Source organism: Balaenoptera physalus (assembly GCF_965194825.1).
Source record: "Balaenoptera physalus genome assembly, chromosome: 18".
NCBI classification, from domain to species: domain Eukaryota; kingdom Metazoa; phylum Chordata; class Mammalia; order Artiodactyla; family Balaenopteridae; genus Balaenoptera; species Balaenoptera physalus.
In genome coordinates, this window is record NC_138899.1 from 60,357,008 (window position 1) to 60,382,736 (window position 25,729).

At 47.5% G+C, this 25,729-nt stretch overlaps 1 protein-coding gene across 1 annotated transcript in view; it reads right to left on the reverse strand.

Annotated features, from left to right (window-relative positions):
- The window catches only part of ERICH6B (glutamate rich 6B), a 61,549-nt gene that overhangs the window by 9,495 nt on the left and 26,325 nt on the right, over positions 1 to 25,729 (reverse strand). The window contains exons 5-11 of the mRNA XM_082434987.1: positions 18,808 to 18,898; positions 17,399 to 17,722; positions 13,753 to 13,804; positions 13,349 to 13,532; positions 10,934 to 11,102; positions 2,843 to 2,928; positions 2,539 to 2,691 (exon numbers count right to left, since the gene is read on the reverse strand). Of these exons, the coding sequence (XP_082291113.1) occupies positions 2,539 to 2,691; positions 2,843 to 2,928; positions 10,934 to 11,102; positions 13,349 to 13,532; positions 13,753 to 13,804; positions 17,399 to 17,722; positions 18,808 to 18,898 (1,059 nt within the window). The remainder of the gene's footprint in view (positions 1 to 2,538; positions 2,692 to 2,842; positions 2,929 to 10,933; positions 11,103 to 13,348; positions 13,533 to 13,752; positions 13,805 to 17,398; positions 17,723 to 18,807; positions 18,899 to 25,729) is intronic.

Consider the following 25,729-nt stretch of genomic DNA (forward strand, 5'->3'; position numbering starts at 1 on the left):
TCAACAAGAATATGAAAGTAGATTTTCCCTAGGTCTCTTGTGGCCATAAAATTTAAGTGTCATTAGGGAGAAGAGGCCCTACTGTATGTAGCAGATGCTATTGGAGATAATTGACTGAGTTTCTGGTCCCCGCTCCCTGATGCTTCTGGTATCCAGTACTTTCTTCCCCCTTTTAGACATCAATTTCTTTCTTTAAAAAAATTTTTTTTATTGACGTAGAGTTGATTTACAATATCGTGTTAGTTTCAGGTGTATAGCAAAGTGATTCCGTTTTATATATATATTTTCAGATTCTTTTCCATTATAGGTTATTACAAGATATTGAATATAGTTCCTTGGGCTATACAGTAAATCCTTGTTGTTTATATATTTTATATATAGTAGTGTGTATCTGTTAATACAGTACTCCTAATTTGTCCCTCCCCCTCCCCTTTCCCCTTTGGTAACCATAAGTTTGTTTTTTTTTTGTCTGTTTCTGTCTTGTAAATAAATTCATTTGTATTATTTTTTAGATTCCATATATAAGTGATATCATATAATATTTGTCTTTCTCTGACTTACTTCACTTGGTATGATAATCTCTAGGTCCATCCATGTTGCTGCAGATGGAATTATTTCATTCTTTTCTATGTCTGAGTAATATTCCATTGTATAAATATGCCACATCTTCTTTATCCATTCGTCTGTTGATGGGCACTTGGTTTGCTTCCATGTCTTGGCTATTGTAAACAGTGTTGCTATGAACATTGGGGTACATATTTCTTTTCGGATTAGAGTTTTCGTCTTTTCCGGATATATGCCCAGGAGCGGGATTGCTGAGTCATACAGTAGCTCTATTTTTAGTTTTTTAAGGAACCTCCATACTGTTCTCCATAGTGGCTGCACCAGTGTACATTCCCACCAACAGTGCAGGAGGGACTGCACTGTTTCTCCACACCCTCTCCAGCATTTACTGTTTGTAGGTTTTTAAATAATGGCCATTCTGATTGGTGTGAGATGATACCTCATTGTAGTTTTGATTTGCATTTCTCTAATAATTAGTGATGTCGCGCATCTTTTCATGTGCCTATTGGCCATCTGCATGTCTTCTTTAGAGAAATGTCTATTTAAGTCTTCTTCTTTTGATTGGGTTGTTTATTTTTTTGATATTGAGTTGTATGAGCTGTTTGTATATTTTAGATATTAAGCCCTTGTCGGTTGCATCATTTGCAAGTATTTTCTCCCAGTCTGTAGGCTGTCATTTCATTTTGTTTATGGTTTCCTTTGCTGTGCAAAGGCTTATAAGTTTGATTAGGTCCCATTTGTTTATTTTGGCTTTTATTTCTTTTGCCTTGGGGGACTGATCTAAGAAAATATTGCTATGATTTACGTCAGAGAATGTTTTGCCTATGTTCTCTTCTAGGAGTTTTGTGGTGTCATGTCTTATATATATGTCTTTAGGCCATTTTGAGTTTATTTTTGTGTATGGTGTGAAGGTGTGTTCTAACTTCATTGATTTACATGAGGCTGTCCAGCTTTCCCAGCACCACTTGCTGAAGAGACTGTCTTTTCTCCATTGTATATTCTTGCCTCCTTTGTTGAAGATTAATTGACCATAGGTGTGTGGGTTTATTTCTGCACTCTCTATTCTGTTCCATTGATCCATATGTCTGTTTTTGTGCCAGTACCACACTGTTTTGATTACTGTAGCTTTGTAGTATTTCAGACATCAATTTCTATACAAAGTGCCCTTCAGGAAGGGCAGATACCCTTGAGAACAAAGTAGTCAACTAGGAAATGGTGTTGAAAAACCTCATAGCGGAGAAAATATTCTTAAAAACCAAGGTTTGGAGAATGAAAATATTTTTTTGGAATTAAAATAAAATTTGGCTTTGACTATCAAGAAGTATAAAGTTGGTTCAAGACAATATGCATTTCCCACCCCATGACCATTTAGAACAGAAGGCAAGGGAGAAATCCTGAAAAGACAGAGTTCTTACACCAAGGAGGTGGAGAAAAATTCTGAAGTGACTGAATTACCTCGAATTGGTAAGATGAGGTTTCCCACCATTACCGGAAATGGGAACATAACATCTAAGTTAGTTACAATGAAATATTTAGAAGTTATGTTTTAAAAATACAATACACGCCCCTCCAAAGCACTCACCATACCCTTCTCTTCGAGGCACCTGGAACAGAGGGTCACTGGGTCTTTCTAAGGTAATTCTCATGAAGTTTGATTCTTAAATGATATAGAGAGCTGAAACAAAAAGGGTCCCACCTTACTCCAGCTTTGAGTCCGTGATTGCTATTTCCTGGTGGGGAAGCAATGGTGCAAAAAGGATAGTGTGCCATCTGAGGTCAGGGACCTGTCTTACTGGCCCATCATGATACCCATCTCCCCAGGTGTGAGTCGGATGAATGAATTCATAAGTGAATGAGAGAGAGAAAGAGAGGCTTACCCAGAAAGAGGACAGCTGTGCAGACTGGGAATCAAAACCTTAATCACCACTGCTTCTCCTCAGGGAGGGGTGTTTGAGACTCATGACCCAAGCTTACCAGATGTTTCCATTTTCATCATAGAAGGTGGCATGGCCAGAGTTGTTGATAAGGGCCCGGACACACATATTTTCACTGTCTTCCAGAATGATGTATGTGAACTTTCCCTCTTTTATACTGAGGATGAGCATAGCCAGGTGTCCTGATGGATAACTGGGAGATGGTTAAGGCACAAGTAGTCCCTTGGGGTCCCCTGGAGAGGGCAGAGCCCTGCGGAGGACGCAGGCCCCAGTAAAACCCATGCCCCGGCCCTGAATCACAGACTTTTCAGGCATCATATGTGTCCCTGTGCTCCAGTGGATACTATATCTGGCCTGATCCATCGGGAAAGAGAATTTGGAAGACAGTCTCACTGGGGTAGAGAATGATTTTTCCATCACCTTGATGTACCTAGGAAGAAGAGACAAGCCTGTGAAAAGTTCGCAGGGGCTGATTGTCCCTAATCAGAGCATGGTGTTGTCACTAGAAGGCTTGAGATCAGTCTACGTACTCTCTGATTCCCGCATGCCACTCACCCATCACTCCCCCACCCATAACCACCACCAACTTGCTGGAGATTCCAGGTGGGAATCTTCTCAGGGCCTCGGTTTACCTGTCTATGTGACGAGCAGGCTGAAATGGATCTCTCTGTGCATGTGTGTGCACAGATTTTATTTTATTTTTTAAAATTTATTCATTATTTATTTTTGGCTGCATTGGGTCTTCGTTGCTGCACGCAGGCTTTCTCTAGTTGTGACGAGTGGGGTCTACTCTTCATTGCGGTGCACAGGCTTCTCATTGTGGTGGCTTCTCTTATTGCGGAGTGCAGGCTCTAGGCGCGTGGGCTTCAGTAGCTGTGGCACGTGGGCTCAGTAGTTGTGTCGCACGGGCTCTAGAGCGCAGGCTCAGTAGTTGTGGCGCATGGGCTTAGTTGCTCTGCGGCATGTGGGATCTTCCCGGACCAGGGCTTGAACCCGTGTCCCCTGTGTTGGCAGGTGGATTCTTAACCACTGTGCCACCAGGGAAGTCCCGATATAATGTTTTTAAAAAACCTCTACTGTCTCTTAGTCATGTCTTTGTCTTCATTCTTTATAGTATTTATACCTTTTCTTTTTTGTTTTTCTGGATCAACCTTGCCTGGAGATTTGCCTGTTTTACTAGTCTTTTTAAAGAGCCAGCTTTTTGGTTTGCTTATTCTATTTCTTTGCTTTCTAGTGTATCAATTTCTGTTCCTATCATTATTTTCTACCCATGTCTTCTTTCTGTGGGTTTTCTATATGAGTCTGTTTTTCTTCTAATTCCTTGAATTGACCATTGAGCTCATCGATTTCCATCTTTCTTCTTCTTCACAATCCTCTTCCTCCTCTTCTTTAATATAAGCATTTAAAGCTCTAACATTTCTCTCAAAATACTGTTTTAGCTCTTTCTTCCAAGTGTAGATACTTACCTTTCATTTCGTTCTGACTCCTTTCAAATTTTCGATATGATTTCTTCTTTGACACACAGGTTATTTACAAGAGTGTTTTAAAATTTGCACATGTACAAGTTGCTTTTGGCTATGTTATTATTATTACCAATTAAAATCCACAGGGTTAAGAGAGCAGAGTCTATATGGTATCAGCTCTTTAGTGTTTTCTGTGACTTGTTTTGTGGCCCAGTGTGTCGTCACTTATTGTAGCTATTTCACTTGTGCTTGAGAAGGATGCCTGTCCTCCAACTCCCTCGTGTCCCCATCGGGCATTAAAACCCAAGCCCTTGGGTTATCAGGACAGGATAACAGGTCTTCTCCTGCTTCCCACCCCTCCCCTCCACCAGGACACACCCACCTCACCCACACTCTTCTCGCTCTCACTCTTCTCGTTTTCCAGTTTCTATTTCTGGTATTACCTCCCGCACTTTCTTATACACTCTGCGTTTAAAAGGATGCTTTTTACGTTTTGTCTAAATTTCCCAGGTGTTTGTAGCAGGACGCCTTTTGAAGTCATCTTGTGTCCCGTGTTACTCTAACTAGATGTCAGGTCAGTGGTTTTCGAGCTCTGATTTTTAACAGGTGAAGAATCCTTTGTTCAAGAGAGCTCACAGCAGGATGCCCAAATCTCAGACAATGAAAGAAAGAGGGGCAGCTGGTTGAGGAGGAGCCGCTATGGGCCCTGCAGGGTGTGGCCTTTAAATGCCCAGGAATCTCGCTGTGAGGTAGCTGCTGTGTCCCTACCCTGCACTGCGCTCAGCACCTTACTTCCATGACACAGTGACCCAATGGAGGAGACACTGTCATTAATCCCTGTTTAAGAGAGGCTACCTGACCTACACAAGGCTCTCCAGTGAGAGGGCAGCCAGACTCCCACGGTCTGCCTCCCATCCCTCCCCCCTGCCCCCATGGAAACACACTGCCTCTAGCCGTTAAGCTCCCAGCCACCTGGCACATTTACTCTGCAAATCACTGCTCTCTCTCTCTTTTTTTTCAAACCTAAAAAAAAGTGCTTTATAAGGACATCCGTGGTTGGTTTCTTCCTTATTGATAGCTCGTAAGAAGCTTCTAGATATTGTTCAGGGGAGAGGATTTTGTATTTTAGGTCTTATTTTCAAAAGCCACCTGAAAGCCAGAATTTCTCAAGACGCTTCCTTCTTGTCAAATTCACTTGTCATGGAATGACATTTTCCTAATGATAAGGACCCCATGGGCAAAGGAAAATCTCTGACACAGAGGTAGAGTTGTCACATTTTCTCTCACTGGGAAATATATCACAAATAGCACATCTAAAAGCCCAAATCTCATCACTGTCGGCTTGGGGACAAAGTATGAGGTTAAGAGCTAAAAGTTAAGAGAGAAGAGACTACATCTCTGGCCTTCCTTCAGTTCTACTAGAGAGAAAACAGTGCCTTATAGGCAGGACCCTAGGCTATGAGACAGCTGCCTTCTGTCTGTGAGTTCTCCCTACTGCTGTCTCTCTGTCTGCCCCTGAGCTCTCCTTGGCTCCTGTCTGTCTGTGATCTCTCCCTGACTGCTGCGGAGATGCTGGCTGGGCTGGATTTTGCCTGAACACCAGCACACACTTATAAACAGTGCTACCTGACTCAGCAAACTACTTGGAATTTATCGCCCATTTGTAAAAACAAAAAACAACCAAATGTCCCACTCCTCATGGGCCTTTTGGGCAGCCTACGTGAATGGTGGGTTAGGCAGGATCCTTTGCTTAGAGATCTTGGGGAGAACCTTCCCCCTGGCTGCAGGAAGGACATTTAAAATTGGTTAGGAGACAGATGCTCCAGGAACAAAAGCTCCAGGGCAGGACAGGGTGGGGGATGGGGCTCTAGGCGCGTGGGCTTCAGTAGTTGTGGCACACAGGCGCACAGGCTTAGTTGCTCCGCAGCATGTGGGATCTTCCCGGACCAGGGCTCGAACCTGTGTCCCCTGCATTGGCAGGTGGATTCTTAACCCCTGCGCCACCAGGGAAGTCCCTATGTGATTGCTTTTCGATATAGATTTTAAATTTGTTAGGGGAGGGACCTATATATTATAATATATATTTCCTCTACTCCCAACCCCACCCAATTGCTTAACGTAGGCCCTACAAGGAGAAGAATCTCAACGACCCCTAGTACAAGTCCTAGTCAGTCTGTGATGACCCACACACTCAGGTGTGCCTCTATACATGGGACATATTTTTCTTGTTTGTACTCATGTTGTACATATTGGTCCTGACAGCTCCCTGATGGTGTGTGTATATGTCTTACCTGCGCCAAAAAAAAAAAAAAAAAAAAAGCCCTGTGCAAAGTGCAAACACCAACTGTCACACTTACCTTAATATTGCTCTTTATCCAGTCTGTGTGTATTTCTAGCGTCTTCTTACGGCGAACAAGACGATGAGATTGTTCGACTACTTCTTTCTCAGACTCCTCATCTTGTGGTGGTAGATTACATAAGTGGAATGTGAAAGTGGTCTCTGTAGCCCTTTGGTTAAATAAGTCTTTGGTAGGAAAGAGAAAGAAAACTTAGATCTATTTCTCTCAGGGCACCAAAGAGAGCCTGAGGATTTGGGATATTGGCCATATTCCGTCAAGCTCTCTCATTTTTTTTCATTTATTCATTCAACAGACATTTTTTAGGGGCCTATGATGTGCCAGCTCAGTGCCAGATGCCAGACACCACGGTGAAGACCACCTGGTCCAGACGGGGATGTGAGGGGTGACACACCATCCACATGCCAGTAACAAGTGTGGCTGCTGATTCTGTTAATGGGAAAAAATAGGCTAAAGTGGGGAGTCATTAAAAAAAAGGAAACATGCCTTAAACATGCTTGTTTTAACTTAAAGCAGAAATGTGTACTAACACCATTTTTAAGTGCAGGGCTCTGTGGTCATTTTTGCTTAAACCCCATTCATAATTTATTATCTATAACTTTCAGTTTTGGCAATTTCTACATAGTCTGAGTGCAGAATTGTAGACTTAAAAAAAATTTCTGTATATGCCCCAATCTTCTGTGTATGTTTGGTCCACATCTTGTTCAAAGCAGTTTTTTTAAAAGCTATTTTCTTATTGAGACATCTTAAAAGCATTGCACTTAGTTTTCACAGCAACAGAAAGTTTCTTTTTATCTTCATTTTGGTCCGTTTTTATAACAATTGAATTTGGGGAGTAAACCCGTAAGGACCCCCGGGAACAGTCCCCGCTCCCAGGGACCCTTGGCGGGTGTCCGACCACCAGGGGGCGCAGCGGTAGGAGGAGCTTCCGGCGCGGTCGGTATCAGCCAGGATGCTGTTCCCCGGAAGAGGGCCCGGTTCCCTCGGCAACTAGGTTTGGGGGAGGTCAGTTAAGAGAGGTTGGTTGTCCCACCACTGGGGCCAACACAGTGTTGGAGGAGGTCTCGGAGAGAACGTGACCGCTTCTTGACCAGCGAGCTGGCCGGGGCAATGGAAGGCTCCCCACCCCCTCCCCGTCCTTGGAATGTACGTTCTGCCCGTGGTTCCCACAGTGCGAGCCCTTTTCAAGGACGCAGCTTTGCGAGCAGTGTGCTGTTGAGCCCATCTGGAGGGATACGTGCCTGAAGCCAGGTAAGGCCTCCATCTAAACTTTAAGATTCTCGTGGGCGGAGGTGGAAATCTGCAAGTCTTGGCGCCGCCCAAGACAAGCGTCGAATGTTAAGTTCTCTTGCTTATTAAACCTGCCACCTACCAATCTGGAGCGGGCTGCCTCTTTCTTCGGTCTCTCCTTGCCCTCTGCTTACGGGGGCTAATTTCGAATTTCACCCGGGGAACCCCGAAGTTGCGAACCAGCACAGAGGGTGCCGCGAGAGCTCACAGGGACCATATCCAGGCCTGGCGGTGGAGGACACTCCTGGTGGAAGTTTTCTCTAGTATGCCAGGCAGAATTCCTAGCGTAAGCATGACATGGTTGAAGGCTAGTCTGGGAACGGCTTAGTGATGACAGGCGACTCAGGAGAGGCAGGCTGGGCTAGAGCATTCCTTTATTCACTCACTCAGTAAATATCTATTGTGTACTCGTGTGCCACAAACTGTCCTAGGTATTGGGGATGCCACATTCCCTGCTGCCTGTTCTAGTAGGGGAGATGGTGTTAAACAAGTGAACAGACAAAAACTTCACATGCCAGTGGCTAGGAGTGCCCTGAAGAAACATTAAGCAGGTGAGAAGGATGGAAAATGACGTGAATGTGTTTGTGTGTGTGTGTGCACGCACACATGTGCGTGCAAGCGTGTGCACTGGTTTGTAAAGGGTAGCCAAGGAAACTGTTTCTGAGAAGGTGACATTTAAGCAGAGACCTGAATAAAGTGAGGGAGCAAATCACAAGGGTATTGGAATGAAGAGTGGTCTAGGCAGAGGACAGCACGTCCAAAGGCCCTGTGGCAGGGATGCCTGGCCCTGATGAATAACCAAAAAGCCAGTGTGTCTGGAGAGGAAAAAGTGAGGGCCTTCTAAGCCACATGGGGAATGTGGGATTTTCCTGGAGGCAATGGAGGGCCAGTGAAGAGTTTTAAAAAGATTTTGCTGGAAACAATATGAAGAAAGGACTGAGAAAGGAGAGGATGGGAGTCAGGGACACTAGGGAGATGAAGGTGTCTGAGGTGGTGTCAGTGAGGATGGAGAGGTGGGGGTGGGGAAGGAGAACCACGCTTGTGCGCACCTGAGGAACTAAAGGGGCCGCTCATTAGAGCTCACAGGGGGAGCTTTTCCTCAGGAAAGTGAGAGAGAGGTGGGCAGGGGCAGAGTCAATAAAAGACCTTTGTGAGAAGTTTGGAAGCGGGCCTCAGTCTCCCTCCGAGGAGTCCTCCTCCAGTGCTTGCTTCCAGAGTGGAAATGATTTGTCCAGGGGAAAGAGCTGATGTGAGCCCAGCTGCTGTTCCTGAGTATCAATTAGAAATTAGTATAAAGCATTTCTGAACTGGTAGTGATAAAAGAGGACATGGATATGCTCATGTTTTTCTCCTGTCGGAATGCTAAAATCATGGATTTTCTGGTTTGTGCTCTATATCCAGCTCTGTCTTTATTAGCGGGAAGGCTTTAGGCTGCCTTTCTGAGCCTCAGTTTTCTTAAAGTGGGATCATGCTGCCTGCAGAGACCCATCAGGTTACTCTGCAATGACGCTGCACGGAGCCCACTGCCCCATAGGAGGGCAACAGACCTGTGTCCTCCACACGGGGAGCTTTGGATTCTGATGGCTCATGACACGAGCTGTGTAGTGATCGCCCACTTCTTTTCACCAGGCGAGATGTCTCTGAATAGGAGAGGCCACATCATTTGAGGGTCTCCGTGCAAAATGAAAATGCAGGGATCCTTGTTCTAAAATTGTTAAGGATTTCAAGGCAGTGACAGCAGAGCATTAAAAGCAAGTGCAGGGCCCTAAGTGTGAGGGCCTGTGTGCCTGCAGGTCATGTGCCTGCGACGCCAGCCTTGGCTTGGAAATCGGAGAGTTCAGAGACGTGGGGCTGTGTGCCTGGGGTGTCAGATAGTGGTCTGGATCCTGGAAGTAAATGAGTTCGTACCTCAGAGGAGGCTGGGAGATTTCTTTGGGACTGGCTACAACCTGAACACGGAGGGGATGCCTCTTATCAATTAGAAATGTGTTGCTTTTCTGCATAAAAAGCTCAAACCTTGTAGGCCTCAGGTGTTCAGAGGAGCAGGGAGTGGGCAGGGGTGGTGGTGAGGCACAAATGGGGAATCCGGTCATGTCAAATTTCACTCTCCCGTTAGAAGTCCTACCCGGGGCATGTGACATAGAGTATCCTGAAAGGCCTTCATTTCCCAAAAGGAGCAAAAACTCACACATACCTGTATCCATTTAAAAAATACTTATTGAGTGCCTACTGTGTGCCTTGCCAAGGAATGAAAGACACAGGTGTCTTTGGCCCAAAGGGAACAGAAATAACATAGTAACAGGCATTTGTTGTGTTTCTGGCTGTTGAACGTCTGAAACGCCCTCCTTGTTTGGGGGGTACCCCATTGTGTGAGTCTTGGTGGGAGGTAGGCCTGCCCTCTCTAGAAACTGAAGGTGGTAATTCCTTCTTCTTCCTGCCTTCTAACTCCAATGGGGACATGAGACTCAGGCTTAGAAGACCCTTTACTTCCCCAGACACGCTTGCCTTTTGTTGCTCATTGAACATGTCATGGGGATGAGCCCTGGGTCTGACCTGAGGGGTCTCGGGCCTGAGTGTGGTTCACGCCCACACAATGGCTGGGTGATCTCAGGGAAGTCACTTATTCTCTTGGCCTAAGTTTCTTTACCCGACTTCACGTGGTTTTGAAGATTAATTTGAATCCGATAACTGGCCCGCAGCAGTTATTCCGTAGGAGTTAGGTCAGGGGCCTACACTGGTATGGGGATGGGAGCTCTTCCTTGAGAGGGATCTGGGGCTGTGTCCTGGCTCAGCAAGAAAAAGCACCATGATTGATTAGGTGTGTCTGCCGTGGGTATTGCCGCCATTTCTACGTTAGTTGGATCTGGTCGTCTGAAAGATGTTCCATATGGTGGTTTTGAGTTTCTGAATTAAGTAGCCCGATAGCTTAGGCTCTTGGCTCAAACTTTTTTTGATTAGACCCAAAAAACTGGCAACCTCCATGATTGGCACATCTTAACAGCTGGACCTCAAATGCCTTCAGTATCTGGTAAAGGGGCTCTTTCTTAAACTTTGTGTCAATGACTTCTTGGACACCTCCCCCACCCCAGGCAAATCTAGGTTAGATCCCTTCTTGTGTGGTCTCATAGTATCCCCTTCCCACCATATCTTTAACCATTTTATGTGCAAATTCCCTGATTTCTTGGCTGTCTTCACCTCCTGCCCTCCCTCTCACCCCCAGCACAATCAAAGGATGAACCCCTCGAGGTTTATCCTTTGTCTGGCTTGCTCTGTATTTTATCCCCAGCAGCTGAGACCGTACTAGCCCAGTTGATGCTCAGGTGAGGAAACAAGCATTTCTCCCTCCCTTACGGACACGGCAGAAGGTGGGAGACAGCGAGACGCACCCAGGAGAGCCGGGCAAGGGGGTGGAAGGTGGGAGAGGGTTCTTACTTTCACGTTTCTTCATAATCCAGAGGATTGTTTCCTTATATTTTCCAAAATTTTTCTTCAGCCTAAAAAGAATGTGACTCATCTTTAGAAGCTGAGACTAAGTTCATGCTTCCATGTCATGCTACACAGTAGACAGTGCTAGGGCCTGCTCAGCCTTTTCATAGGTGGAGGGTTGGCCGGATGGCTCTGCTTTTGGACCCAGCTTTCTTCCAGTCTGTACTCAGGGATAAAGGGCCAGCACACGGTGCTGTGCGTCCCTCCTGGCCTCTAACTGGCCTTCAACTTGGGCACCTGGGCTGACCCCCAGACCTTTCAAAATGAATTCAATGGGTGTCCTTCTGGGAGCGAGGCCAGGGCTGGCTCTGTGAGTTAAGCTCGTGCAGCTTGCTTTTTCTGTGGCTTGTGCATATTTCAGCGAAGGCTATTTGGCAATAGCTTAGAGAAACAGCATTGTCTGCGAACCGGACAGAGCCACCTGAAACGCCTTTGCATTTAGTAGGAAAATTTCAAATAAACTCACTCAAAAATGACTTATCATGAAAGCCACATTAAGGCACAGCTCTTCAAAATGATCAAGCCCTCAACCCCCCTCTCATGTCAATATACAAAGGGAGTCATCCTGGCATTAAAGTGGCTTGGACTGTTTTACTTCCAAATAAGGGTGGTCTCCAGAGGCAGCTGCCTTTCCTGGTTCTCAGATCAGAGCCCTTTTGGAAGGGAATCTGCTGGAAGGAGCGAGCTTCCCAGGCTTAATTGGATCAGAGAAGAAGGCCTTTGACAAGACAGATTTTAAGTTCTCAGTTCAGAGTCCTTGAAGAGAGCATAATAATTTAACCCCAAGCAACCTTAGGAAGCAAATACCCTTTGCTGGAAAGGGCTGGACCGCTTTGCCTGGCAGAAAATAGAGATTTGCTCTTGTACTTTAGCAGCAATTGCGGAACTGGAGAATGAGCTCTTCATGGCCCATTTGTACCAAGTGTTACTTATTTGCAAGCACTTTGAATGGACTTGAAGCAGTTACCTTGCCTACCATCACCTGTGAAAGAGTAAGGACCGAGGAGGGGGTGGGGTGAAGCCTGTCCCGGCTGAGAGCAGGATGTCACGTGTATACAAGAGTTAAATTCCAGTGAGGGGATCCAGCCAGAGGCATCCAGGGCCCTTTGGGGAAGTTTCCTCCCTTGGCTCTTTGCCCACCTTTGCAAGCTAGTGGAATCCTTACTAGCTAGCTCCTCAGTGGTAGAGACTGGGTTACACACTACTGTACAGACCGGAACACAGGAGGTGCTCATGAAATATTCATTGAGTGCAATTAGGTTAGAATGAGCCTCGGTTATAGGCTTAAATGGGAAAGAAGGGGAGAAAACATAACCTATGAGAGAGGGTAACTTACAGGGATGTTATTTGGGATTTGTTTTTTGCTGCTGTATAAGGATCTGAAAGCTTGGATGTTCTTTGTGTTTTGCATTGTGTATTTTGCCTTCCCTTTTCCTAGAGAAGCCTTAGGGGTCTCTGGCCTTAGGACTCTACTGAGCCCAGAGCAGAAGTTGCTGGCAGTCAATCTCTCCCTGGTTTTTGTGAGAGTCTCCATTCACCAAGGAGGTTATGCAGGGCACCCCATCCCCACAGCCTCTTCCTTGGTGCCACTGCTGGAGCGTCTGCCATAGACTCTGACCAGGTACCTTGTTCACCAAGGTTTCTGACAGCTGGATAAGTGCAAGTGCAGGCTTCCATGTACCCCAGTCTGGATGTACAAATGGGGTTCTGGAACATTTTGAGACCTGGAGTCATGCCAACTAGAAAGATTTGGTGCCAGCAGCAGTCTGCAGTAAACTTATCATTCCCCATCCCCAGCAGGGGCTCTTGCCATGAACCCCAGCGCAGGGAAGCTCAGGGCTTTTCCCCCCTCAGGGAGCAGGATCTTGATCCTCCATTGTCCCCTCACTTCAAAGGCCCAGGGGTCTGAGCCTTGCTTCCCAGACTTTCGTCCAAGTTCACGGTCCCTTCAAGACTTTGCCTGCCCTGGACTTCCAACCTCTGTCACTGCCCACCTTTGATCCTGTCCTGCACATCCCCTGCTCATAGATTTCTTTGCTCTTGAGTTTTGGCAGGCAGCTGGATCATCCTGACCCCATGACCCCTAATCTTACCCTTGTCCTTGTGCCTGGCTTGTCCCTGCTCTTTGACTCAGGGGACCTGTCCGACCCTGGCCTTACTCTGTTCTCTGGTGACCCAATTTACACTTTCCCTGCTGCTACCACTGGCCTACCTGCACCCACTGACCAATAGCTCCATCTCTCCAGTCACTTACAGAATTCCCAGTTTCCTTCTGGTCTCACTCTCCAGATGACCAGTCAGGGGAATGTTCATATCCTCCTCCAGTTCATTGCGAGCTGCCATTTCTTTGAGCATGGTCCTGAACACTGACTGATAGGAGCTGGTCACAACCTGCAAAAGGACCACAGAATGAAATTGCCAGAAAATGGGAATGAACACTTAGTTAATTATCACTTTTCTGAATCCCTAAGCTGCCAGAGGAGATTGCAACATGTTATGCGAAAAAGACAAGCAGTGGCAACAGTAGGGTGGCTATAGCAAGATTTGTTCTAAAGACTATTTCCATTACAATCACACCCTTTTCTCATTCTCCAATTCCCTCAAGAATTTTTTTTAAATAGTAGCATACCAAGAAATCGTTTGAGAGCATAAAATTACCCTCTTCTTCCAAATGTAGAGGTGGCGCTAGAATGTAAAAGGGCTTCCATGCCTTAAGAGCATAACAGCCTTTTTGAGTTCCAGGTATGGCCAAGCTCTCAGTGGTTGGTTATTTATTCATTGTGAAGGATAACAGTCTTCAGGAAAGCAGGGCAGCGCCTAGCACGTTCTTGTAGAGGATGAGTCTGCCTTTAAAGATTCTTCCAAAGTAATGACATTGCAAGCTCCTTTTTTATTTTGTGAATTTGATCATTCTATCCCAAGTCCGTGATGCTGGCCAGGACTAACCCACAGGTGGCTCCTCACAAGAGTTTCTTCTCTTGGATCCCTTTTGGTAGAAGGTGAAGTTTGACTTGCTGTGCAGGAGAACCACGGGTCTGTCGTGTTGCCCTGCTCACCTACAGGTCGAGGTTGTTATGGTGCTTGTTCTGCCTCTGATAACGTACAGTCTGCCGTTCACTTACAAGCCTCCTGTCGTAAGTGGAAGACCCACAGATCCGAAGCTGCATGTGACCTGGGGCAGATACAAGAATGGAGCTCGTGATCGGCTGGTTTTTCTAGGCTGGGGAAAAGCTGGGGTGTCTCAGGTCTGCCTTGTCTGATTCCCAGCCTCTGCATGCTCCTTTCCGCACTGCTGGTGTTCAGTTAATTGAACACGGAGGCCATCAGACTGAGGAGGCTCTAAGGCCGTGGTGCCCTAGGTAAGCAAACCAAAACCTAAGGCCATAAATGCCTCAAGGTTAGGGAATCAAAACCCGAGGACAACCAATCACAAGCAGCCAACTAGGCTTTAAGCTACGGCCAATCAGTAATTTCCTTGCTTTGCTTCTGCATTTTCCCTGTAAGTCTCTCCCCAGCTCCTGTTGGTGGAGGGCTCTTAACCACTTCCGGTTTGGTGCTGCCAGATTTGAATCCACACAGGCTCAGATAAACTCTTCAAATTTTTAATAGGCTTCGGTTTATCTTTTCATAGGGGAATGAGTCAGTGCTTCAGGGCAGGCTGATTTTAAGGCTCTGGTGCGGCTACCTTTGCCTCTAGGTTCTTCCGTGTTGACCATCCCTCCCTTGAGGTGGAGTGATGGCCTGCTTGCCCAGGCCCGTGGTCTCTCACCAGCCCCTTTGGATTCCGTGATATGTTCACCAGAAGATATGGTTCCCGCTGTGGTCCACCAGCCAGCAGACCCGCTGGTGGGGCCTGGTTGAAGGTCTCGTCCCAGCCAGGCTGTGCTACCCCACTCCAGCACATGTGCCCTCCTAGGGGGTTCATCCCGTTTGCTTCCCCAGCCTCTGGACCGCTCTCCTCATGGTCCTGGTAGGGGTACTGGGCCCCCAAGTGATGAGTTCTCCCATGCCCTGTGACTGCTCCTGGGTGAGCCTCTGGTTTTTCCAACCAAGAGGGTTTGCATAGCAGGTGTGTGATGCACGAGTGTATCCTACAAACAATTCAGACATGTATAGGGAACTCAAAACAGCCAAGAGGTTGAATTGTGAAAGTAACCGAAGTCTAGGGTGATAGCCCCATCCCGATCCACGGACCTCAGCTGCCTCTCCCAGTGGCTTGTGGTGTTCCCCCTCCCAGCTGCAGGTACCACGTGGCATTGACTCCATTCCTTCTGTCCTGCTCTCTGGCCCCACTCGTCCACACCTGCCGCCTATGGCATTGCTTCGAGAAGCAGTGCTTCCCGAGCTGGACAGCTGCCTGTCCGCAGATTGCCACTAGCTGGGCCGCAGGTGCTGCCTCGTTATCCTCCTAAACATCCGATCCTTGGAAGCAGAGTGGTATAGACAGCCAGGGGGAAAGTATCCCCCAACTCTTTGCCTTTACTTTGTCACCTGGGCAAAGCCCCGAGATGGCAAAGCCCCCGAGATGGCAAGGAATGGTGCTTGTGACCAGGGCTCACCTGCACAGGCTGCCTGTCACACGGAACCCTCCCAGCGTCTGGTCTCATCCAGAACCTTGCACAGCTCCGTGGGGGATGTTCCCTCTGCCTGTGGCTGCAGCTCCGCCAGACACAGCAGAACCTCAATTGACAGGCACGCCGAAGGTTTCCGAATAATTTAAGTTTCTAATTAAAACAATTCCTTTCAATTTCAACTCTTGCTGAAAAATCTTTCTAAAATGCCTGAGCTTACTTTCCTGTCTTAGTAAATCCATTGCGGTGAATCAAAGTTCAAGTAATCTTTTTTCCTCCCTTTGACATGGTATTTCAATATTTGAAAAGCAGTTCTTATTAATATAATGTGTATAGGAGCATGTCTGGAAAGTAAGGAATTTAGGGCTAAATAGGAACTGAGACCAGAGAATTTTTTCCAATTAAAATAAAAGCAAAAACTGTATAAATGCCTAGGGTTTTTTTCTCCCCTTTTCTTTTGTAAGTTTAGAAAAATGTATCTGCTTAATCTCGAGTTCCAGGGACACAAGATTTCACTCTTGTGATTGTAGTTAATACCTACAGTCCTGAGAAAGTTTGTTAGTTGTAGGAGAAACGTTGTATAACCTGGATCAACATGCGTTGGAAGTCTTAGAGGTAAGTTGACACAGGAAATTAGAGCCACAAGCCTGTACAGGCAGGCAAAAAAAATTGTGCAGTAAAGACAATGCAACATTCTGTAGATGTAAGGCTTACTCAAACAATTGGGACTTCCCACGGTGCCTCTGGTTATTGGATACAGCTGGGAAAGGACGGCCACTAAACCCCCAGGGCCGGTCTGTGCCCCTCTGAAGAGTGTGGGAGCAAGACTCAGATCTGGGGGAGAGGCTCCACCGCCCTTTGTGGCGGTGTTTGCACTGCAGACGCTGTTGTCCAAAGTTTCTGTCCTGCTGGGCTGCCCCATGCCCGGTCCTTTAGTTGGAGACAGCAGGCTTTTCCTGCGGCTTTTGTTTGTGCTTGTTGGGGTTTCTGGTCGCTGTCTTTTCCAGCACCCAGTCAGGGGTAAATGAAGCAAAAAGAAAACTCAGGAAACTCACCTACATGTCGTTCCTTGGGTCCCAAGGTCCCTAGCCAGTCTGCCTTCTTCTCTCCGTCTTTTAGAAGCTTCTTGTGTTTGTTTTATATATAATGTATAGGGTTTTAAGCTGTACTTAGTGGGAAAATTACATTTAGTCTACCTTTCCAGAATCCAACTTCATTTTTGTTTTTTGTTTTTTTGTTTTTTGGCTGTGTTGGGTCTTCGCTTCTGCGTGTGGGCTTTCTCTAGTTGCGGTGCGCGGGCTTCTCATTGTGGTGGCTTCTCTTGTTGCGGAGCACGGGCTCTAGGCATGCGGGCTCAGTAGATGTGGCTTGTGGGCTCAGTAGTTGTGGCTCACGGGCTTAGTTGCTCCATGGCATGTGGGATCTTCCCGGACCAGGGCTCGAATCTGTGTGCCCTGCATGGGCAGGCAGATTCTTAACCACTGCACCACCAGGGAAGTCCCAACTTCATTTTTACATAGGGTTTCTGCAAAGGACGATTTGCCTTGATATCTAGGTATCTAGGTAGCTTACATGATTTGTTTTTAGCTTTGCTGCCTTCAAAATCAATCTTGAGGGTTTTTTACTCATATTACTGAAAGCAGGGCCTTGTGGTGCCATACTTGGCTTTCTTCTGACCCTCTTTGGTTTAATGTGTGTCATTTACGCTTAGGCCTGTTTTAAGAAAAGCTCACTTCGGCTGTGCTATCAGTGTAGTGAAGCGGTGAATCCCAGGGCTCAAGAGGCATTGTCCGGCTGGCCCTGGGCCACTCTGCTCTGACGTTCAGAGCCAGGTGTTCTCCAGTTTTTATCCAACTTACATTGGCTTCGAAGTCGTCGGCTTCCAGTGTGCCAATGGGATCACTTAACATACGATCCCAAAAGCTCTCTTTAGAGACAAACTCCTCGGCTTTCAATTTTGGAAGGCACAGCAAAAGGAGAGGCATTTGGAAATGGAACCAAAACAAGAAACAAACAAAAACAAAAAGAGAAATAGATTTATGGCATTTACACTTGCACTTTTAAATAACAATGCATATGTCATCAATAAGACTTTAAATAAATTCATCAAATCACTTAAAATTTGACTTGGGGATATTAATAAAATCGGAATAAAAGGGTCAGTTTCAGTGGCGGACTTAAGAAAGTGAGTGTGTGTTTCTGATGGCCAGTGAAGGTTCATCTGACAAAGTGGCATTTGAATGAGTCCTGCATGAAGCAAGGGAGCGAGCAGGCAGATGGCTGGGGAAGAGCATCCCTGCCAGGGGGCAAAGGAGGTGCAAAGGCCCTGAGGCGAGAGAGAGTGGGAGCATGTTGACATATCTGACAAACTGGAAGAGGCACGGTATGCCCGGAGAGGAGGGAGATGGGGAGGGGCAGGGCCACCTTACTGAGGACCTTGTAGGCTGTGGGAAGGAATTTAGATTTTATTCCGAGAGAGATCTATTCTGAGTGTGATTTTTCTCTTGGAAATCCTGAGGAATGTCCCTAGCGCCCGTCAGTTTTGTCAAAAATTGCCCATTTCTAGAATTGCACATGGTTCGTAATTGCTAATCAGGGCCTAAGAGATGAATCGCCAAGCCAGTGAGCTAAAAAAAAAAAAAAAAAAATAATCTCTCGGAGATAACAGATGCCTTTGTTCTCAAGGTCAACCACAGCCTGGTGACCCTGGGCCAGGAGAGGGCTGGAAACCTCCAGTGTCGACGGGGTGCAGACCGAATAGAGGAGTTGATAATTACAACTTGGGCCTGGAGTCCCTGCTCCCGGGAAGGTGTGGCTCCTGAGGCAGAGCTGGGGGGAAGGGCTCCCACACAGTAATTGGGCCCCCGGGGAAATTACGGTGGCCTTTGTCTCAGCTTCAGGATGACACCGGCCCCTCCACGCTGGGCCCTGAAAATCCACCGGGTTGGCACTGGGCCGACCGATTCTGTCTGATGTGTGTCCCTGTTGGGCCTCGGGGGCCAGAGAAGGGGCTTTCTTTGTGATCTCCATACACGCACGTTATTTTTGCACTTCTTCCCAACTTTGGTTCAATGATGAAAACGCTGACTCCTTTGGGCCCCTGGAGGGATGCAGAACCCCGCTCAGCTGCATCTGCCCGTACTGACACCAGGCCCAGGGGCCTCTCTGCCTGCAGACCTACTACCCCAGCCTTGGCTTGTTCCTGGTGGAAACCTGCCTCCTTTCGGTGGCCCCTGTGTGGTGGGAGTCCCCCCACAGTTCTTTCCCGCCAGTTCCACCCGCCAGGCCCTCACCACCCCGCTGGGGAGCTCACAACTGGCAAAGGCACCGCGCCCTTTCCGCTCATTCCAAAACACTGTGTGTCCCCAGACTGTCTGCCAGGGATGCGGCCTAGAGAAGTTTTAAAACTTCTTGTTGGGATAACCCCACAAGAATCCTTGGCAATTCAGGCAAGAACCTCAGGAAGCTCCGTTTGGTTGTCACTGGAGAGAAATGGAACTGGTAGAACAGGGGCCTGGGGAGACCGGGTGGCAGAGCCTCCCTGTACGGGTCTCTGAGGATGTGCCGGCCCAACATGGGGGAGTCTGGCTCTGGTCCTGATAGCTTAGCAAATCCCCATGATTTGTGAGTGCTGTATTTTAGTAAGCTTTATTGAATAATAGCTAGTTAATTCGAGGGAAAAAAAGAAGTAGGTGTTTGTCAAAGGAGGAAGGGGAGTCGGCAGGACTGAACAAATACAGAGCAGCAGTGTTCAGAGGCATTCGGTTCCACATGATCATTAAGCTTATTAACATCAACAGGCACTGTCTGCGTGTCAACAGGAGCCCAGTAAATCCGCAGTTACACAGCCATAACTGGGGCGGAAGGAGAAGGATGAGCTTTATTCCTAATTAACTTTCCCTTTGGGGATTTCTGTCAACCTCTACCTTTGTTCTAGTGAGATCATTATCCTCCCCTGAAGTTGCTTTATGGGGGGACTGGGGGAGGGGGCAGGTGTCAGGCCAGGTTCCTAAGTGGCCGCCCTGTTACCCAGCACCCGGGCCCCTCCCAGCTTGTCACTCAGTCCCCTCGCACCCTGGTCCCCTCATCTGTGTAATGGGGACCATAAGGCTTATCTCTGAAGATAAGGTGGCTTATCTCTGAAGGTGGCTCAGGGGACCGGCGCTAATGCAGTGAACGCCGGGCACACAGCATTCCCTGAAGTGGAGTGTGCCTGTCCCGGGCTGATGAAGAACAAATCTAAATTCTCCCCCATCCAATCAGTGACTCTCCTGTAACGTTTTTTCTTGCCAGAAGCATACTTCCTGAATTGGGGTAGATGTTTGAGTCCGCTGTATTTGCCCTGCAGGGCAGATGCCCACGTTATAGACGAGGAAAGGGAGGGGACAAGCAGTAGGAGACTGGCCCCGGGCGGGCTCTGAGAAAAGAGCACACAGGTGAAACTCAGTCCTGTTTTCACCTCCTCCGCCCTGCACGTAGTGAATCCCTTGTTGTCCTTAAATCAAGGATAAATGATGGGCTGGGCTGGCAGCTGCTATGGGCACAAATCTGTAATCTGTTCTAAAGCCACTCAGTGTGCTTCAGGATCAGCGGCCCGAGCTGCTGCCAGGAGCTTGTGAGAAATACAGAATCTCAGATCCACGGAATCAGAATCTGCATTTTAACAAGATGCCCGGGTGATCGCTCTGCACATTAAAGTCCGAGCAGCACCGCTCTACCCCTACCCCCCCCACACCCGGAAATGAAATAATATGAAGAAGATTTCATAGTCTAGAGTTGGAAGGAGTTTGATAAGCCACCTGTGTAGGTAACCCTGATCCTCCCCTCTTCCCCCACCCCCATGCTGACAGGCAGCAAGCAGGTGACCATCCCTACGTTGTTTCTAACAGGATGGGTCTGGTTAATCGCAGGGCTTTTGTGGAGTGATGTGTGCAGGTGGGATTCTGCCGCCAAAAGGCTTCTCCCCTGTCCTTCCCCCTCATGGAATTCAACTATCCCCTCCTTAATAAAAATTTAATCAGGCTTTAAGGGTACCATCTGAGGGGCTCTAATTCGTTCCCTATCAAGTTACCATCGAATGAGTCTGTCTGGAGGGGCCCATGCATCCCAGTCAAGCCCTGCTGCCCAGACTTCAGGGAACCTAGCAACTGACCGACTGGACCCTCTTTAAATGTGGGCGTCCCTGTACAGAGCTTGAGTAGAGAGATGGACTTCTGGGCCGTTCCCAAGTCATTCTGTCTCGCTCCCGAGACCCTCTCTCTGTTTCTTGTTCTAGCTCCCTTCTTCAGTTAAGGACAGAGAAACATATCCAGGTTCAGGGACTGTGTGCCCAGCATGTCCCTCGGTCCTCTCCAGGACTCGGCACCGGCTGGACCAGCAAGGCGCCCACCCTCCCGGGACGCCATCCCCGGCTGCTCTGCGGGGAGCAGGGATCTTTGGATAGGTTATGTGGGACTCTCACCATTTCCTGCCTTTTGCGGTTCTTCAGTGGGAACAAAGGCTGAAAACAAATAGGAAAAATGATGAATAGGATGTGGTATGGTGAACTGTTAACCCCTAAATGTCTGGGGAGACCAGGGTGGAGACTGCGTATTGTAGGGTAAGAGGCTCCCATGATGGTCAGCAGTTGGAGGCCTGGAAGCTTATGCTCAGCACACATCGATTCCCCTCTGTTTGTTCATAGTTCATCTTTCCCACTCGAGTTTAAGTTCTGAGAGGGTAGGATGGCTTTGTCCATGTAAAGATGGACAAACTACTGCCCAGTACACAGTAGGTATACAATAAATATCGGTAGATGCACAGTAAATGTCACGGAATGAACTGAGTATGGATAATCCATTGTCTTCCCTCCTAACTCCAGCGGTAAATATTATTTCCTCCCCTTTCAAAACTCAATTTTAATTCAAAATTAAAAGCATTTTACTCTTTGGTCAAGTTTCGTCCCTGAGCCTTGACCCCTGACACCAAGTTCTAGAAACAATGCCTTGGCCACTGGCCTTAATGAAGGCTACCGTAATCTAAAATGGTCAAAAGAGGACTCTCTTTGGCTCAGGGCGTGCTAATTCTGTGCTTCTTACCGTCTCATAGATGGATTCGTAGCTTCCGCGAGTCATTTAAAATCATCGTAAAACTATAAAATTAAAATGATACCTTGTGAATCAGACTTGAAGGTGGTTAGCATTGTTGTTGATTCTTCCTCTGTTTGAGATTTTGATTTTAAAGGTACTGTTAAAAGACAGAAGAGGGTGGCCATTAACAGTTTTAACCTTATACTTTCCAGGGGGTTCATGTTGGACGTTTAGGGTCTGAGGTTCTTTCTTGGCACCCAAGGCTGATCCACAGAGGAGAAAACGGGTTGGAGGGCACTGCTGGCGTCTATTAGATGCTCCCTCTGCCAGCCTCCTCCTCTTAGCTTTGCTGACTTACTCTGGGCTGCAGTGAACAGTGGTTGGGAAATGTGGGCCCTCTGTGGCCTTCTTCTCTGGTCCCAGGACAGAGAGGATGGCTGGGGTTGAGGGGAGACCTTAGGGATATTCCTCCTTCGGTAGGCCAAGTGGCTTCAAGGCCGTGTAGACTCATAATGGCGTATGCCTGTCGCTGTAGGAAGTGGGCATCTCTGGTGTTCTGTTGTCAAGAGCTCCCGGAGAGGTGCATAACGGGGGCTGGCGGGGAAGCACGGGGGCTGGCAAGTACAGATGCACTGGGTTATGCCACGAGAGGCTACTGTGGTTTTTGAGAACTTTTGTAAAGTTCTTGGTTACCCATGTTGTATATTTTCTAGAATTTTGTGATCCCTGCTCCTTTTTTAAAAAATTAATTAATTAATTAATTAATTAATTAATTTATGGCTGTGTTGGGTCTTCGTTTCTGTGCGAGGGCTTTCTCTAGTTGCGGCGAGCGGGGGCTACTCTTCATCACGGTGTGCGGGCCTCTCACTATTGCGGCCTCTCTTGTTGCGGAGCACAGGCTCCAGATGCGCAGGCTCAGTAGTTGTGGCTCACAGGCCCAGTTGCTCCGTGGTATGTGGGATCTTCCCAGACCAGGGCTCGAACCCGTGTCCCCTGCATTGGCAGGCAGACTCTCAACCACTGCGCCACCAGGGAAGCCCTACCCTCCAATCTTAATACACACACACACACACACACCCCATTCCTAACGGCAAGGAAGCAGAGGCGAGCTGCCCCCTCCCCTCCCCTCTCATGGGGGCGGCAGGATTTGAGCTCGGTCTGCGATGAGAAGCCCCCCCACCTGGGCAGAATCACTGCTGCCAGCCCATCAGCTGAGCCCGAGCCCTCCACAGCCAGGGAGCTCTCCAACTTCTAAGGACATGCATCCTACCATAAGTGGCTCCGACTGTTGGGAATCATGTCTATTTCTCAACTAATTTTCCTCAAGCTGGCCCTGTTCTAGCCCTTCCGTGCAGATGGAGAGGTCAGGTCTTGGTTTTGTGTGTCAGATCATCAGATACTTGAAGGCAGTTATCCTGTCTCAGAGTCACGTGTCTTCCAGACTTAACGCCCTCATTTGCTTCAGCAGTTCTTTGTATGATGTGGTTTCCAGGTTGGCCTAACACCACCCTCTCCTCGAGCCCCGGCCAGTCTGCCTCTAACCCTCATGGAGTGTGGGATCCCCCAAAGTGAACAGCGGCCCCAGGGTTGCTTCTGCCGTGCAGGCTAGAGCAGGACCCGTCTCCCTCTATATAACCTTTTAATTGTTCTTGGTTATATTAACTATTCTGGCAGTCACACCAGTCATACCATTGACTTCTTGAGCCTGTGGTTGAGTAAATCATCTACAGCAGACAGGGCATTCCCCCCTTGTCCTTTTCCATCCTGTTTTTGTGGGCCTAAGAGCAGGGTCTAATCTAAATTACCATTCTGTTCTATCTAGCCAGTCCCAATCCAGTGTTTCTGCCTGTCAAGATCTTTTAGAATCTGATCACATTACTGTCATCACCCAACAGCTGCCAGTCATGTACAGATACAAATATTCCTCCTACCTCTGTATCCGAGTCTGTGGATACAGATTGGACAGAGCCCTGTGGCTCCTGACCGGAAGTTGGGTTGACTCTGATCCTTAAACAGTATCTCTGGATGGTTATTCAGTAGCGCTCATGCCATTGTCTTGCACTAGCATCTACCTGGTATTTGTCTTTGTTGTCCATAGGAACATGAGGAAGGCTTTGAAAAAGAAATGTGTTTTGGAATTCGGGCCTCCAAATTCCACAGTTCCCTGATCTAATAACCTTGTCAAAAAGTGACCTCAAAGCCAGTATTGCTTGATCTGTTCTTATTGATCCTATGCTGGTTCCCTGTGGTCATTTTGCTCTCAGTATTTGCCCCAGATTGGTCACAGACTCATTTCCCCAATTCTTCAAAAACCATAAACATGATTAAGCTATTCTCTCTCTGTAGATATTCTGGGGTGTACTTGATCTCGGTCAGGACACAGCAGTTACCATTCTTTTCTGATCTTCTCACCAATCTTTGGTGTCTGCTATTTCTTGCCTAATTTTGCTGTACCCTTTTCAATCCGAAGATCAACTTCTTTCACAGAGAAGTCAAAATGCAATAGCAATGGAAGAACATGATTTTCTTTGACTCGTTCCTCAACAGGCACTAAACAGTGGCTCTGTGTGCCTTGATCTACTTTTTGCCCCAATCATATTTTAAAAGGGCCCCCCCTTCTTTTGTTGCTGCCTGCAGTATTATTATTATTACTTTTTGGTAAGAATACATTTACCCTGGACTTCAGCTCTCCTGACACTTTTCTCAAAGTTCGAGACATTTTCCTACTTTTATCGTAGGTAACAATCATATCTTTTTTAACCTCTGCCTGTGATCTTTCAAAATCTGAGTCCACTGAAAGGAACTCTGTGCAAACACTACTTTCCACTTTGGGGAGCTTTCCAACCCTCTTCCTCATCTGGCCAGGTGACTTGAAGTAACTACTCCACTGATAGCACTTGCCCCTCTCTGTTTATCCTCACCCACGTTTCTATACATGGCGTCTCCATGTGTACATATTTCTATACACAGCTCCTTTCCAACCAAGACCGTCTCTTGGGAGAAGGATATACCTTCTCATCACCATAGTTGATCTTGAGTCTGATGAAGATTCAGCAGTAGTTTCGCAAGGATGTAACAAATATTTATAGGCGCTTACTGTGTGCGGGACACCAAGTCTGGAGGATTTCTACAAGCAGGGTTATAATGCTCTGTGTTAGAATTTCTGGTGTACCTTGTTTCTGACCCTGCTCTGTGCCTGGCTGGGTAGACACCTGAGGCCATAAATAGTCTTTCTGGTCTTCCACCTGCGTCCTCACACGAGCCACGAGGCATTCCCGGTGCCTTTAGCCTTCCTTCCATGTCAGACCTGCCACTCTGTGCAGTAATAGGTTTCAAGGACTTATTTATCTGGGTGTTATACCTCCATATTTGGTTCAAAGTGCTGTTTGTAGAGTCCATGTAAAATGCCGTTTCTGGCGCACTGGAGTTGAATAGTCCCGTAATAAAAAACGCTTTAGAAATAGGAACCTAGCACCCATGAAATCTGTTCTACCCTAGAGGTTCTCTGGTTCTCCACCATTCCTGTGCCTGGAATCCTCTGGGATCTTGTTACGGATGAGGCAGGGATCGTGGTAAGAAAGCCTGGGAATCTGCATCTCTACGGGCCCCGGGTGCCGGGGATGCTCAGTCCTGGACCCCGAGGAGCAGCAAGGCCAACACTCGCCCTCCGCTCACTCCTGGGGGCTCTCAGCCCCACACAGTCAGCGCTTTGAATCGCTTTTGCCTTGATTCACTGTGTTTCTCCAACAAGCGGATGCGTGGCTTCTGCCCTGGGCTAAAAGCAGATTCTCCTTTGCATCCACCATGCTCGGGAACCCTTAGTGTTCTGTCCTCCAGCTGCAGGAGGACTGGCTTTTCTTCGTGGCAGGGGCCCTCTGCCCCCTCTTACCTTGATTTTGAGCTGCTTCCTGGGGCTCCATGCTTCCTGGATTCCCCTTGCACCCCTGCCCCCGCCCCGGTTAACTCCTCTTACAACTGTTCACTCTTCCAGAGGAA